The following is an 18,006-nucleotide window of genomic DNA, read 5'->3' as shown; positions in this document are numbered from 1 at the left end:
AATAGCGTAGATGCACCGTCAAGTGTCATCTGAAAACTTATTGCAGGTCCCGTCCTTGAAGTAGACGTGATTTGTCTTTGCGATAATGAAACCCAAAAACTGCCTGCTTCTTGGTCTCTAGAGGCTCATTCAGTTCTTCAAAGTAAAAGTTCTTCATCGCTAAAGTAAAGTACTAATCAACTGAAGTGTGCTTCAGAAGCAGGCTACCAATGTCGCTAGCCTGAAACATACGTTCCTTAATAATGCAGTCAGTATCTGCAACAAACTCGACATAACTCCGAACATTTTTATGATGGCAGCAGCTATACATAGAATAAAATCTTCAAGAGATTTACATCTTGCAATTTTGATTTTAAACGAATCCCAGTACATATTTCTAATATTGAGAAAGGGATACGTTTAGTTGATTGTGCCCAAAGATCGGTTTATTCTGATCTGTGCGAAGATCAACGCAATTTAATGTTTCCCTCCATAATTTGTCGATTGTGGTAGCGAAAGCCAACTGTACAGGAAACTGCTGTATACGGCAGCACTGAATTTTAGTTCAACTCTGTCAGTTTTACCTCTGTTGAAACAGTACCCTGTAAATGTCAATCGTGTGAATGATGTATGTTTATGTCTGCATACGTGAGACGTGTTGAACTGTTGTGTTGAACTGTTGAACTGGTCACTGAAATCAGGAAGCAGAGAACACCAGGTGAGCTGCTTCGTGATTCCCGTCCCTGCCACGTGGAGTCAGGTTTATACAATCTCGACCGGTTGAAATTATTGAATCCTACATTGCCGAGGAAAGCCCTGGTAGTGCCAGCAGATCCCGTGCCACCAGAAGCCCAAGGTGAGCTTCTGGTGGCTAATTCTGCTAATTCTGCCAAATAAAGAAAAGTTAAATCGTGGCTGTCATCGTTTTCGGTATCATATAACGAATAGCAATGATGTTACCCTGTTTTTTTCGGTTAAGATCGAACAATCTTTAGCAAGTTATTGTTGCCAATTCTGCGGTACTCCTAATAATCGGTGAGTTGAGAAATAATCTGGACCGTGGTAAGAGTTCTGTTGCTATGGTTGTTCTTAATTGGTTGTTAGCAACCAATAAGTTTCCTGAGTTTTTATTAAGTGGCGGCGCTTAAAACATATATTTAAGAGTATGTTATAAGTAAAATGAATAACTAAAATTAAGATTTTATTATTCTAGTTACTATTTGGGAGTATCATCCAAACCGAAATAAATAAATAAATAATTTTTATTTCACTCATTTTCATAATTAATTTTCATTCCAAGCATTGGACACAAACTTCCTTCAGAATGCCGGTGGATGCAATAAGACAGTCAGGCAAAATAAAAATGTAAGATTTTAAATTTTTAAAACAGAGTGGTTGTCTATAACTAAATGCGCGCAAGTGCAAACTGTTTTAAGTTAGAGTAAATTAAATAAATGTGAAGAAATATCAAGCCAAACAATCCTCCCAAGAGTTTTTAAGTTGACAAATTTGTATTTAAAAATAGACTTCGATTGAATTCATTCACACTGAAATATGACAGCTTAACACCGATGACTTCGGCCATTAGATTGGAAAACGTTCAAATTATTTATAGCAAACTCTCTTCAATAAATTTTATAGTTCTCTATTTATAAATTGTTTATTAGGTTTACCCAGGTTTAAATAAAGGATAAATAAGGTCAATTGAATTTTAACAATTCATGCTGTAGACATTTCCAGCAATCGATTTTGATTACAGGGGTTTCCGCAATTAATCTTTACGAAGTCAATATCTTTTGTTATGTCCTTTCTGGTATAAATTGCAATAAATAAACTGCTACTTTTAACGTTGAAAATACAGAGTAGGTCTTGCTATTCTTCACTAATAACTGTTTTCAATTGTACTCTGAAGATAATCTTCATCTGTAGGCTTACATAGGAAGTGGAAAAACACGAATATACGAGGGTTATTTCAAAAAGGTTCTGGCTTACCACAGTATATTTCATATTGGAATATCAAAGAAACAATATAATATTTAATTAAAAATTTATATGCATGTAATAACAATTTTTCGTGATATCTTGAACATTATTACTTTTTTTTAGGTTTAAAAGATTGTGTTCACCCAAACTAACAATTTCCTAAAAGAAGAGAATTTCGCAGTAATGAAATATCTTATATTGTAAGGACTGGCTGAGGAGCAAACAAAAAAAAATGAAGACGTTAAGTGATCACTGTCCATCATATATTGCCATAAAGATCTAGTTTGTGGAATTTAAAAGCGGTCTAACAGTCCCCAAAGACGGCCAAGATCTGGACAACCGTCACAACTGCAGAAAATATTTATGCTGTTCATGGCCAATTTTAAAAAATCAGCGGATTCAGTTGCAAAGACACCAAACATATCTTGTGGTTAAATTCATCATATTGTCCAAAAAGAACTGACATAGTGTGTTTGTTAAGCGGTGCCAGTGATTCCCACAAAACCTCACTTTGTGGCACTGTGAAGATTCAAGACTCAACAGAGCAGCGGCGAGGATTGCACAATTTTATCACCCAAAAATTCGGATTTTTGGTTCATCTAACAGACAAATCACCAAAAATAAACGAAATTTACAAGCCAAATATGCTGAAGCAAGCCTCATAACTTTAGCTGCTTTGCCTTTCACATGTATCCAGAAATGTAAAAGTAAATTTAAATTCAAAAACAGCCGATAGACCTTCCTCTGGCTAAGGAAGACATGCGAACTTTGGTTGCATTGACTCTTGGAGGGAGGAAAGGAAGGAAACAAATTGCAGTATTACAATCGGCCCAGAATTACCTCATCTACCCAGGCATTATGTCTAAAAATTGTATGTGTTCTCTACTCAGTTTTGATGGAGTAAAATTCTTAGTTACCGAGAGAAGAAACCTTGCTGTCCTCGGCTGATACCGACTAACTCTGCCACAATGAGAGAAAACTACAAAAGGTCCTTCCCCGTCTCGACATGGACATTCGTGCGCGGAAATCGAACTCAAACCTTTCAGAATGAGTAACGCGTTTGTTGTATGCTGTCACGGAGGAGGAGATCAATATTTAATGTGGGAAATGAGTGGTAAATGGAATATTAGCTAATAAGATGATTTCATGCCAAGATATAAAGGAAGTAAGTGAAATTCTGGAATGCAGCCAGTTCAGATACAAGCCACTGCAGTACTGCCGCACATGAACTACTTGGCAAAGATGCAGATCTTACGTGATTAATCGGTCATAAGGGAGTAGTAACTGGAGGAAAGCATGGAAAAATGCAGACATGAAGCAATTATGCAGACGAGTAGGGAACAATAGTTGCTAAATTATAAAATTCAGTTACTTTTTATGAAGCTCGGTGAGAGAGCATTACTTGTGCAAAAGCGGAAAAGCTAGGTAATACCTGACACATTTTAAATGCACGAAATTTCTAAATAAGGTTAATCGAAAGAAGACTAATCTTCTTTTTATTTCAAATTATAGAAGATCCTTATTAGATTTACTTTGTAAGATCGGACAAATGTATAAAGCACAAGAATACAGCTGTACTTGAAGTCAAATTCGATTATTCGGGTCCACTGACTTCCGCCATAATGTCATATTAGTTCACTCGAGGACTAACTCATCTTCCAGGGTGTAATATGCTTATAAATTTCGTGTTCTCTGGTCGGTTTTCTTGTTTTGCTGAGCGAAAAACCAGAATTTCCGAGGAAACCTTGCTGTACACGCATGAGACCGACTAACTCAGCCACAGAGTGGAAAAAAGCCCATAAAAGCTCGTGGCATCATTGACGGGATTCAAACCCTTGCCTTTTCCACCCGATGTGGAGAGGACGGTGATTATAAACGTGGACTTTGTACAAATCAATAGAGAGCATTTAGAGTACTGCTTACAGGTTAGGAAGGATGGAGGCGGATCTGTTGGAAGAGGAACATAAAAGAGCAGCAAGGTCAGTCAAGGACACAAAACTGAGGTCTTCTGTGGTATTCTTATCATAAAAGACTTTAGTTTTGCAATTTCAGCGTCTGGAAACTAACCACCTGCGAGAAGACTTTATTAAAGCGTTTAATGCCTTAAATGGTTAAATTTAATGCAGATGGTATCCTAACTCTTGCTCAGACGACGCACATAAAGGGACATAAACCTTCCTCATTTCTCTCTCTCCATCACACTCTATAATCAAGATCTGTAAGCTTAACAAAAATGAGTCGATCAAGAACGCAGTTATGCAAATAGTGATTCACATATCGAAATCTATGACCGGAGATTCATGACAAAATGAAATAAATATCAATTTGGAGAATTTTTAAATTAAACGCAATTTGAAAAGTTTACTTATTATGTATATTAGTGCATTTTCTTTCGACTTGCCCTTGTAGTTGCCAGTTAACATAGCCAGCTACTAACTTTCCCGGTACTAAAGGTCTGCTTTCCTAACGCAGTTCCATGGACATCCAAAATAATTGTATGGGATCTTAGATATAATAGTATCCAAAAGTTTAGAAAGAAACAAAATTTAATCAATAACCAACGGCACTTTCACGGTTGAAAACATTTCAAAACTTTTTCTATTGAAATTACTTTCAGAAGAGACATCACATTCTCTTTAGCAAATGCTGGAGAATCTTTTTTTATCATTTGAGTTTTCCAATTTAAGAAAGAAATATGGCAGATGCGCAGAAAAGAAATTTTCTCGGTTCGCGCATATGAAGTGGCTGCTTTTTAATGAAATTGTTTTTGTTTATCAGTTTACTAAATACTGTATATAAATCGTGAATTATTACTATTTGCTTATTATATTAATCCAGCAGAAACGTGAAACAAGTGATATTTTTCAATTGTTAATAAAATCCCGGAGGATATAAATAAAATGCATTACAAAATCGTTGACTGTGTTCTACGCTCTGAGATAATGTTACTATTTATGTTATTAAATCACAGAAGACCCGTGAAATATATATTGCATTTCAATTTTTATTAAAAACTCAGGAACAAAAAAAAAAAAATAAAGTATTACAAGACATCGAGTAAATATGATGTGAGATGTGTGCAGTGAAGTGAAAAACAACAGTTACTTTCGTATATTATTGGTTAATTAATTGGTAACAATATAATTAGTTATTTGTAACTCTCTCACGCAAGCATATTCATGCGTGCGTAATGGGATTCAGGATTGGGGAATAATCAACTACATACAGTTCTTTGGAGTATTTTGGCTGACAGTTAGGACTCTTCCTTTCTCAGTCTGTGATTGCCTCTCACCCATCCTCTGTCCTCTGTCCATCCTCTGTGATTGCCTCTCACCCATCCTCTGTCCTCTGTCCATCCTCTGTGATTGCTTCTCACCCATCCTCTGTCCTCTGTCCATCCTCTGTGATTGCCTCTCACCCTAGGATACCGATTTAAAATATGGGCTATGTTAATAATATACATAGCGCCTTTTGCATTCTCATGGACTACTGTATGGATCATCATAAGAAAATAGAAGGCAGAAGAGAATGTAAGGATTAAATCAAACAACAGCCAAAAGCTTATTTTGACAAAGAGGTCTCAAAACTATCAGAGATTTGCCGATGATGACAGGCTCATAAAAACTGGACATTGGAGGAGTGGAAATGCTTTTTCTTGAATAATGAATCATAATCTACGCTGATTCACTCTGGAAGGAAAATTTACGCTTGGTCAGGTGTGTCTGAACCAATTTTCCATGAGAGTACACCATGGAAAATTGGTTCAGTAGAATTGAAAAGTAGCACCATTCCAACCATGAAGTAGAGTGGTGGTGGTGTGAGACTGATTGATTGGTTAATATTAGCGTTAATAGAGGCATATGATGCAAAAAAGCAAGATTATAAGAGCAAAAGCCAAAAAAAAAACTTCCCGTTTCTCCCATCCATCCATTCACACCAAATGTTTGTCCAGTTCTTGCTTGAATTTATGTAAGCTATCAACTTCCACAACGACTGATCGAAGTTTGTTCTAGCAATCAACCACCCGCTGGCTGAAGTATGTCCCATCAGGCGATTAATCTGGGCTAGAGGAAGAATCCCATCAGTATTGAGCTTGCTCAAATCATTCGAGGCCTTCTACACTTCAATCAGATGACCTCGCAGGTGACTAGTCTCCAGCCAGACACTGCAATCACGAATCTCGTTGCTCTTTTCTGTACTCGTTCCAGCAGCTCGAATCACGAATCTCGTTGCTCTTTTCTGTACTCGTTCCAGCAGCTCGGCAACCGTCCTAAAATGAGGCCTCCAGACCTGCATACAGTACACAAGTTGGGGCCTAACCATTGCCTTATACAAGAGGATAACCACCTCCTTATCCCTGCTAGAAAAATTCCTGTATATCATTGACAAGACCCCATGAGCGACTCTTGGAGATTATCTTCACTGCATAGAAAACTTCATACATGACTGCACAATTACCCCCAGGTCTTTTTCATTCACCACTACCCAAGTGTATTACCATACAGTTGATATGTTACTCTGGGTTATTGCTACCCACATGTAGTACTTTACATTTGTCAATGTTAAACTTCAGTCGCCACCTCTCAACCCATCTCAATTTTTCTAGATCGTGTTGCAGTAGCGTACTTTCATCAGTGTCATTAACAACCCTGCCAACTTTGTATCATCTACAAACTTGGACATTAAGCCTGATATACCTTAATCAATTTCATTAATAAATACAGAAAACAACAATGGACCCAACACTGAACCCCAAGGGACTCCACTAATAACATTAGTTCACGAAGTGCAGTGTCCATTGACTACCACTCTCCTTCTCCCACTTAGCCATCCCTTTATCCATAGCAGCAATTTGTCCTTAATGCCATATTGCTCAAATTTTTTCAGTAGTCTTCCATGTGCAACAGTATCAAAAGGTTTCCTCGAATCCTTGATAACATATCAAAAATAATTTTGATATGTTATCAAGGATATGTTATCAAAATTATTTTTGCATCCAGTTTCTTTGTGACCACATCATAGTACCTAATCAAATTGGTCAGACAAGACTCCCCTTAACAAACCCATGCTGTGTCTGAACATGCAGCCTTGTCTAGATGATTTTGCAGGGATTCTTTAACCAGTAACTCCATTAATTTCCCCTGAACAGAAGTTAAACAAACAGGTTTGTAATTACTTGTGCCACCATTTGATTCTTCCTTGTGAACTGGGGACACATGTGCACATCTCCAGTCCATGAGGACGTCCCCTGAGTCCAAGGAAGCTCTCATAATTATGGATAACGGTTTGCTTACTTCCTTTGCTGCCTCATTTAATATAAATGGATAGATTCCATTCATCCCAGGTGCTTTTTTTATGTTTAACTTTAACAATATCTTCATACAAATTGGTTGTTAGGGTTTTAGGTGCATCATTGACTTAGACCATATTGCGCTGTATACAATATGTCCGTAAAGTGCATGTGTTCTCTGGTGGTCGTTTAGTGGTCGGATATTTCTTTCAGAAAATACTTGTTGGTCAAAAAACCCAAGTTTTTGGGACAGGAAAAACGATGCTACCCTCGCGTGAGATCAGTTGACTCAGCCATATTGTGAAAAAGCCCCATAAAAAATTCCTCAGTTCATCGATGAGATTCGAACTCAGGTCTTTTCCATCCGGTTTGGGAAGGATGGTAGTTGATGTGAGGTGGAAGGCTGGTTGTCCGGTTTCGTGACAGCGGTGGAGGGCTGGTTTTTGTAGATGACACAATGAATGCAATGTCTTATTCTGGACAACGTTGTGCTTCCAGCGCTGATGAACTTTTACGATGAACGGTCATATATGTTTCAACAAGGCAGTAAAGCCTTGCTGAAACATATATACCTTGCATGAGCCGCAATATGTGATGATCAGGTTTGAAGAGAACAAATTGTTCCACCGGAATATCAGCTCAAATTCTCATATTATTATCAGTATTAGTATTAGCCATATGGTGCAAGGAAGCCCCAGGCTTTTACTGAACCAATGAAAATAATTTATTGATGAAAAATAATAATGCTAATGAATAAATAATAAAATAAAATGTACCGACCTGGCTCCCTACTCACGTAGGGCTAGCACGCTGGTACGTAGGTCTCAACCACCCATGGAGGCAATTTATTCCACTAATTAACAACTCGCTAGCTAAGAGAAAACTTCTACAGTCCAGTCTATACTTCTTTCTCCCTTCATTTTAAGTTTTGGTCCCTAGTTCTGGAAAAATTCTAACAGTGAAGGTTTCACCATCATTAGTTTCACTTTCACTTCTCAATGCCTTATACATCTCAAACAAATCTTCTCTAGGGTGTTTAGTTTCAAAGCTCTGTATCCCACATATTCGATGCCTTTACTCATGGACGCGTTTTTCCGATTTCGCCAGGCGCGTTGGTCGTCTTTGGACACTTTTAAGCTCTTTAGGAACTTTTTTTTTAAAGAATATCCAGTATTCCAAGTGCGGTATTACAGTTGTCTTATACATTGATGTCTTATACTTTCGATCACGCAGATCTCTTCACTGAAAACCAGTTTCTGCGGGCTCAAAACTTAGAGATCCTGCAAGAAGTACGGTATCTCATCTGAAGAGCCAACTTGAAGAACTTAAGAGCGTGATTATGAATAGTTTCACTTTGAAGCCTGGCCAATGTGCAGGATTCCCATTCACCTCTTATATACCCACCAATGGGATGACACATAATGAGAATGATTTAACAGCATACACAATCAGACTTCCGCACTGAAAAAGAACCCAATGCGGAATCAAAAAGAAACCTATGAGGTATCAACTGATGAAAGTAACGCTGCAAGTGTAGATCCCCTAGCTCTCTTTATAGCAGGCCGAACATGCACACCTCACCAGCTTGACACACTGAATCAAACTTTGGATAGATCCATGATTATGCGTACCATTCATTCCAATTCTGTTAGTAGACACTGTTAGGAAACTCCTACAGAAACTCAACGTGATACTCACCTTGGCGCCCCACTCGTGGGCTGAGGTTGTCGCCGGGCCGTCCCCTCACGTATCCAAAGGAAACACAACGAAGGAAAAGCGCAAAACCCAAAAGGCAAGGACAGTACCGGAGACACGAGGAAACAAGAGATCGAGAAGATCATATATAAAAGGGACAGCCCCAACTACTTGGCTCAAGACTAGAGACAACGTAGTACACACGTCGACAAACAACCCATTCGCAAAAGCCTATTCATCTCACGATTGGTTCCACACACAACCTCTGAGCAAGTTAAAAATGGCATAAGTGATAATTTGAATATATCCGTTGATGTATACCAACTACCCACAAATTGGCCTTCTTATTCATCTTTCAGATTAGACTGCAACAGTACCCAATACAAAATTCTTTGTCAGCCATCCACTTGGCCTCGAGGGCTCCTCATCAGGCCCTACTTTCAAACCTCGCCCCCCACCAGACTTCAGAGGCACAGCCAATCAAGTCACGGTCACATTCAGGGTCCAGTCAACCCCACTAGCTGACTCACTACCGAAATCATGGATGGAAGCCAATTCACAATAATTCCTGTTAGGATATCTGAAAGAAACGTCCTTAAAAAAGAGAGAAAAAGACCGCAGAGGGTACTAAGGAAGATTCCCCAGACATAATAGCATCTCTATATTCCATCAGAATGCTCGTAGCATCCGTAACAATCTTGAAACTGTAGAAGAGCTTCTACTTTCGCACACGTTTGATGTGCTCTTCATAACAGAAACCTGGCTTGGCCGAAATGAGGAGCATTTTCCATATGCAGTGTCGGCTGGATATAACGTGATTCTCTGCTCACAACAGGACAAAAGGGGAGGTGGAGTGGGACTCTTCTACAAAACACCACACATACTTGTTAATAAGAATTATAAAAGCCAGTCCACTAAGTTCGAAGGGCTAATTGTGTCATGCGAATTTAAATCTGCTCGCATTTATATTGCAGTTATATACACCCCTCCAGGACCCGATGCTGAAACCGTCGACAAGATAACTAATTGGCTCATTCATGGGCTCCGTCACTCAGCAAGGCATGTTACCTGTGGAGACTTTTAACTTTTCCCCTCAACTTGTTCATCTTCAGTCCAGATTGCTAAATAACCTTCACCCATTAGGAATCCATCTGATTAATAATCTCCCGACCAGGGGTAACCACCATCTTGATCTTGTGCTATCATCAAGCAATTGTGAACTTGATTATACAACAGAAATAGCTTTTCAATCTGATCACATGCCAATTTTAATTAACTTATATTTTCCGACTCCAAATTATAACGTCTCGACTCAGGTCCACACCAAGATAATAACGAGCTCAAAATTACTCAACATTACTAAATGTCTAGAAGCAGCCACTGCAATTCCTTGGAATGCACTTGAGCGATGTGATAATCAACTTGCCTTAGACCTTTTAACTCGCTGGCTCATCACAATTTCTAATTATGCAGCCTCAAAGAAAATAAGGATCTCTGAACGTACGAGAGAATGGTGGACTTCTGAGCTGAGCAACAGTTTTAAGCTTAAACAAAACTGTACAAACAGTGGAAAATGACAGGACTAGCTCCGGACCGAATTGCGTACTCCAAAGGACGAGCAAGCTTCAATCGCCTCAAGTCTCAAGCCATAAAACATCACATTGAAACCACACTTTGTAAGAGCTGTCCATCATACCCACAGCAATACTGTGAACTCCCTCCACAGTTTGATCCTGAAATGTAGACGGACTTTATTGCACGAGTTCAGCAAAACCACCATGAGCCCAGTGATATTCCCATGTCTGATGATGATGTGCCCAGAGATGCACTTGAAACCATCGAATTAACAAGACAAGACCTTTTATCTGCGATTAATAAGTTGCCTGCAACTGGTACAGCGGGAATCTACAAAGTACCACAATTTATCATTAAATGTTTGAGCCCATATCTAAGTGATCCCTTCCTAATAATGTTTAATAGCATATTAAAAGGAGAATTTTTCCCTCCAATATGGAATTTATATTTTGTTAGGCCACTCCGAAAAGTTTCCCAGCCAACTAAAACCAGGCACTTTAGATCCATCTCTCGTTCCTCGTATCTATTGAAATTGCTTGAAAAAACAGTACTGAAAACACTTACTATGCACATTCTCCCTCACAGGCTTCAGCAAATTCATAATTCGTTGTAAAACAGATCAACAGTTAGTAACCTGATTATGACCGCCAATGCCATCCTTGGATCATCTGAGGAGAAAGAAGAAATGGCAATCACATATCTTGATCTACAAGCTGCGTTTCGATAGTGTTCACATCCCAGCCTTGCTCAAACTCCTTCGAAATTACTATCACATCACAGGCCCAGTATTGAAGTTTCTGACATCCCTTCTTCAGAATAGAATCGTCCAAATGTACATAGGAAAGCAAAGGTATACTAAACAAATACAAGCAGGCGTTCCACAAGGAGGAGTCCTGTTTGGAATCCTTTTCACAGCTATCATCTACCCACTAATACACAATAGAACAGATATATCATATGCAGATGATTTAAAGATCTTCACAAAAATAAATTCGACGGATGAAGCAAAAAATGCCACAGTAACCATCAACAAGACTTTATCCGAAGTACAGCAGTACCTCACGAATTTTGACCTGCAAGTGAACCCTGAGAAATCTGCCATCATTGTATTCTCACTTAAACCCATACCAACCATAATTCAGCCTGCGATTGGCGGAGTCCCGAACCCTGCGTTCAAAAGCAAAGAGATCTGGGTGTAATCTTCGACAGAAAATTACGATTCCATCATAATATAGAAGAAATCTGTGCTAAATTCAACAAGAAACGGTGGGTTGCCAAGCAGCACTTGCTACACATTCACAACAGAAACCTGGTAAAAATGTATATCAGGATGATGATTTTCGGAGGTGTACTGTATGGAGTAGAGTTGTGGGGGCTCAGCTGCAGACACCACAATTAAACCATTAAAAGCCGCTAAATACTGGCTCCTGAAGTGGGCAACCTGGAAGTGTCATCGCCCACCACAGCAGCGATGGCCAAAGCGCTGAATTTAACCAGGTTTTCAGCATTAATGCACGAGAGAAGACAGACTCATCTTCACCGTAAAAATGATTGCCGGGATAGCCTCAGCACCCAACGTTTGGGACACCGTCTCCTGGCGGATTCCCCAACCAGCTCTCCGCTCCACTCCCAAGCTTCTTGCTCTTCCTTCGAGGCTACATTTTAAAGATCGGTTCCTTCCTTATCAGAAGCTCCATCTGGTTAATCCCTGGATGCTGACTTATTTAAAATCATAGATGATAAAAAGTATAGATGGCTCATCCTAGATCTGCACGTGGTCTCCGCAACTACCAACTGATCTCAGATCGTTATGGCTGGGCAAGAAACTCTCAGAAAACTGGACTCGAGGAAAATATCTTTTGTTATCACAATATGTATTATTTTTATTATTTTGTATCAGTTTTCCTTCCAAGTCAATGTTATCTGCTATGAGTACTTTTTTTTTTTATAATCTGCCTATAATTAATCTTTATAATCCCGGCGAGGTTATCTCTGCCGCTTGTTAACCCCTGGCATGATGCCGTGAAGGGTATTGTACGATCGTGGTACCTGCGTGTACCGGTGAACTTTACAATAAAGATCTTATTTATTTATTGGAGTTATATGTATTGTCTCATATATTGGGATTATTAGGTTTGCTTGCAGAAAGGGAGAGGTCCTTCTCTACAAGAGAGGGACCTTTCCCTTTCTACAAGCAAATGTTCCATGAATCATCGATAAGACACTTCATATCCGACAGTATCGTAACTTCCAGATCCCTTTCTTCCTGTATTGTTTTAATTCAACCCCACCAAAGGTGCAAGTAATTTTGTTATTGCTGTTCCCCAGGTGTAAGACCTTACATTTTTCTGCATAAAAACATAGTGCCACTTTCCTAACCATCTCTGAAGTCGTCCTGGGCCAATCATTCTTGTTTTCCGATCTTGATCAACGGCAAATTTTGACATTACAACCTGTAATTCTTTGTCGGTGTCATTTTAGAAAAGTAAAAACAGCAGTGGTCCTAGTATCGATCTTTTGGGAACCCCACTTCTTTAGATGGTCCAATATGATGAGTAACTGTTAATCACAATTATTTGCTTCCTCTCCTGCAGCCATCTTGCAGCCCATCCAAGGATTTTCTCTGTGCTCTACTGAAGGCCAAAAGGACCTACACCGTTTTTATCCCAATTAGAGCTGAATTTATGCATTAAACAAATAATCCATGGCTTGGGCCTTGCTGGCGAGTAGGGGAGGGGAAAGGGAGAAGGGAGGAGTGCCATTTGTGAAAATTTATACGTTTGCTCATGTCTAATTTATACATTTGCTCGTGGTGCAATGAATGGGTTGTCGTATAATGATATTCTGGACAATGCTGCGCTTCCAAAAAGCCCTTGCCATAAAGCGGAATGTGTGACAACCTGCCCTGACCCCAATACTTTTTATAATATAGTGTATGTGCTCGATGCGGTGGCATCATCGGTTACAATTTCAGTTCGATGTACAAAACCCGAGTGTATTTTAACTTCTTTCCTTGTTGTGTGTATATGGACCTAAATATAGATGAAGATAGAAAAGTAAATAGAAAAATAAATAAATAAAAGTAAATAGTTTATCAACAATAATAATAAAATAACATTTTTGTCTCCTTTTAGAAATACGGTAGAAATTCCAGACAGCGATAAAATAAGTTGCACTGTTTGTTTATCTGCAGTTATATCATTTGAATTCCTTCCTAAAAGAGGAATCTTTTCATACTCTTTATCAGTGTTTCCTTGGTTACCAGTTGCTATACTTAATAACATAGCACTCCTATATTGATTTAATTCAAAGCGATTTATCTAAGATAGTAGAACAACGGTGTTTAAAAGAATGCGATAAGAATGAGATAAGTCATTACATTACTTTTACAGTTCTTTTATTGCACGGCACAGTTACTGAGAAAAATATGTTTTGTGAGTAGTCTGATGGTAGATAGCTTCTGGGAGAGATCTTAACAAAGACAAGGCAGTTAGAAAAATATATTAATGCAGATATTAAAAACAATTGGCCATATTCTGAATTTTATGGTTCTTTCCGGGTTTTCATTGTAGTCTTCTACTCTCCCAACATGTTGGAATGAATAACACTCAACCAGATAGTGCAAAACTGTTTTCCCATCGCGTATGGCCAGTGTACAATTTCCACTGCTCAATTAACAAGAAGCGTGTTGAATTAGCCCAAAATGAGGAAATCACGCTTAGCTGCCCATTCAAGTTTGCCTAAAGAGATTTACACTCATGAGCCAAAACATTATGACCGTTCCTGTCTCCACGAGTGGATGCATTCCACAGCATCTAGTATGACGTCACCGAGCTGGACAACATATATAGGGACGGTACAGGTAATGTCCGTCAATTGATCAGTAGAAAGCCGTGATATGGGAAAAAGGAAGGACATGACGCAGTTTGAAGGGGAATGATTTGTGGCGCTGGAATTGTCGGCTGTTCAAGGGTAGTGAAGGTGTGTGGCGAGAATGGTCCGAAGAAGGACATGCAGCCCCAAATACGCTGGGACGAGGAGACCACCGCTGGTTGATAGTCGAGGTGAACGGCGGTTGGCACGTGCTGTCCGGTACGCAAGACGACTCACGATCCCTTGGTTAATGGCAGACTACAGTCAGGACTCAAGAGGAACGTTTCCGAGCACACCATCCAGCGGACGCCCTAGCAGATAGGCCTGTGGAGTAGGCGACCTGTTCATATTCCCATGTTGATCTATCCTCCTCGAGACCTCCGACTACAGTTAGCAAGGGAGCATCGCTCCTGGATTGGACGACCGGAAAAGAATCGCCTACTCTGATGAATCAAGGTTCCAGCTCAATCATGGACGGGTGCGTATTCGAAGGCGAACAGGTAAATAACTGCAACGAAACTGCATCGTTCACGAAAACAGGCCGGTGGCGGTTGTATCATGGTTTTGGGTGATGTGGGTCTCTTCATCACTCTCACCACCAGATCCTACCTTAGCATCATTTCAGACCAAGTTTTGCCTTACATGGTGGCCGTGTATCCAGATGGCACTAGAAGCCCCATATCACAAGGCCCGCATTGTGCAGGAATAATAATAATAATTTATTTATCCCTATTTTATGTTACACTTTTTGGGAGATAACAGCCTTAACATGAATGGTTAGAGGATCTGTTCAAGCATTTTTTGTGACGGTAAATTCCCCCAACATCAATTCCATCTGACATTTGTGGGATGGATGCGCGGAACGCAGCATTCGCCAGTCTATGCCAGTACCTCGCTTCCTTTCCGAACTCGGGTAGTCCTTCTGTCCAGTTGATCCAGAATACCAGAGGACACCTTCTGAGATCTCGTGGAGTAGATGCCATACCGGATGTAAGAGATTATCACTGCATAAAGCGACCGAACACGCTATTAGACAGGTAGTCATAATGTTTGATATTCCTTGATCAGTTCGTCTATGTTTTAAGCCATTAATGCCCACGTGGATCACTACGCACCTTTTAGTAAAAACTGAGAGCTGGTTAATCACGTCATCAACTTTCTCACCTGGCAGACATGCTTTGATTCTGTTCCGTTTCCCATGCAACTGAATCCCCTTCCCAGTAAGGCTAAATACTGCTGAATCAGAACATTCTGCAAACAGAGATCGAATCCTGGGTCCACACTCTCGAGAACTCTATCCTGCATAGAATTAGATTTGGATTCTTCGAGACCAAGTTTGATTTTTCTTAAGTTCATCGTACTCTCTAGAACAAGCACACTGAAAAGAATCGCCATCAGCTAGAAAAAATTCTGCACATGTGCGACAGCATGTATAAGGAAAAAGACCATAACTCACAGGTGAATTGTCAGTGACAGTAACAATTTACCATCATTCATGACATCTTAGTTCAACAATTGAAACAAAAAGCAATATTTTCTGCGCATCCACCCTATATTCCATTCATTCCTCCAATAAGCACGATATAAAAATAATATCTAGTGCTTCAGCTACATTACAGGGGCGTCCAACTGTTTTGGATAGGAGCCAAAATAAATAAAATACTAAAAATCGTGGACCACATGAGTTCTCGAGAGAAAAGGGTCGCAGAATGCAAGAACAGTTCCTCACCACTAATTAAGCATTTTTAGAAAGAATTTATTTTTTTTTTATCAACTATATAAAAATATATAGAGTATGCAATTCCATTACATTCCCTACACTACGAGTCGCGTTCTTACATGTAGACGAACAGCCGGACATAGTGAGGACTTTAAGCTCCTTACGCATATGCGAAGTGCCTAACAATTCACTGTAAATGTAAGAGTAAAAGATGATTACTGTGATTTTTTACACTATTACAACAATAAAATTAGCTAATATCTTTCTAATCAACAAATAAGTTTCGTTATTCGCATAAGTTGTTTTTTGATATAAAAATTTTCCCGAGTTAACTACCCATGAAATGGCAGCCTTGCTCTCAGGCAGAAAAATCGATAGTATCGATTTCTTTGACAGTGTCATGTGGTTGACTGCCGCGTATAAATGCTGGCTGCAATTTTCAGCAGTTACTTTAATAGAGACCCTTACTTTCGTTTTTATAATGCTGAAATTCCATGGTACTTAACAGCTGTTGTCGCGAAGAAGAAATTAGAAGAATTTCGAAATGGGAAATTGTTATTTATTTATTTAGATCATGTTTAGGAATCGATCACCTAATGGAAACATCATGGTACTACTACAACCAAAAATCCTCGGGAAGACTGCTGAACCTGACAGAAAAAGAGATTGGTGGTTGTTCTCAGAGGGGAAAATAAAATGAATGAGGGCGAAATTTTGTCTGTTATTAAAGATTTCAAAACCTAACTAATATAGTCATCTGTCTTTTCGATAAAATGCATTTGGCCCAACTTGCAGTAACATTTATTTAACAGCTTTGCCCAAAAAAAAGGTGATGTTCTCTGAACATTCCATAATATTAAATTATCAAAATTTCCTCAAACGTAACTAAAATTTTATCTACCCATCTTAAATACTATATTTACAAATAATTAACCATAAATATCGTTAATTATCAAAACTGATTTGTTCTACGAACCATTCTAGGAACGCTGAACTCTGATGACCTCTTCGTGGAATACATTTGTTAGAAGCAACTTAAAAAAAATTCAAAATATCATAACACTCCACTTCTCCACAAGTCCGATATAAATTCCCCCGGTCGTGTTTTCTGCCAGTATTATATTCCTATTTCACGCTTGTTGAAATCGGTAAACACTTCCTTGTTTCTCCACGAGATAATCAAAACAACATTTGCTTTTCATATCAGATGGATATTTCGGAATATTCAGCTCGAGGTTTTAATTGGCAAGACATCAAACATTGCTCCTGACTGATTCGTATCAAATTAATGTATGAGTGTTTATACAACTATCTTGCCACACAGGTAGCAGCAAATCAATATGGAAGGATGTGTGACGTATGGTACCACATAAAAACGTTAGCAACATTGTAAACATTGCCAAATCAACAACGTGTATTGCATCATGATAATTTTTCGGCTGCTGTACAAAACAATTGTACATAGTACCGGCCACAAGCACGTCCAACCGGTTCTGGCGAACAGGGCTCCGTGCTCAAATGGTCTCAATAATAATATCATCCGCGTCTTTTACACATTTCTATCAACGAGTCTACCGCCATCTTAATGTTCAGTTACCCATAAAAAAAATTAAAAATCACTATTACAAAAATACCCCGCATAAGTTTTACACAGGACTCCAGGTCCCCGCAAGTAAATCTTGAACAGGGCTCCGTAAATTTTGGGGCCGGCCCTGATTGTACATAGTGTGCATAGTGTTAGGGGAAAGCGCCCACGGTGGTTTCTCACATCTGCGCCATACAAACTCTCTGGAGACAAACAGTATCACTGTGAAAGCCAGAAAGTGCTATGTAAAGTAAATGAAGTATTGTGTTGGGTTCTGTTGGGTGTCCTGGCTTTTGGACAGTCTCC

At 39.2% G+C, this 18,006-nt stretch overlaps 1 protein-coding gene across 1 annotated transcript in view; it reads right to left on the bottom strand.

Annotated features, from left to right (window-relative positions):
* The window catches only part of LOC150080151 (sodium/potassium-transporting ATPase subunit alpha-like), a 265,285-nt gene extending 248,067 nt beyond the window's left edge, over positions 1–17,218 (bottom strand). The window contains exon 1 of the mRNA XM_090380961.1: positions 17,092–17,218. Coding sequence (XP_090237087.1) covers positions 17,092–17,136 — 45 coding nt within the window. The 5' untranslated portion in view covers positions 17,137–17,218. The remainder of the gene's footprint in view (positions 1–17,091) is intronic.
* Positions 17,219–18,006: the final 788 nt, after the last annotated feature.

This window comes from Mastigoproctus giganteus, chromosome 9, assembly GCF_048544385.1.
Source record: "Mastigoproctus giganteus isolate SK-2022 chromosome 9, ASM4854438v1, whole genome shotgun sequence".
Lineage (NCBI taxonomy): Eukaryota > Metazoa > Arthropoda > Arachnida > Uropygi > Thelyphonidae > Mastigoproctus > Mastigoproctus giganteus.
The sequence above is the reverse complement of the archived record's forward strand: the minus strand, read 5'-3'. Positions and strand labels throughout refer to the sequence as shown.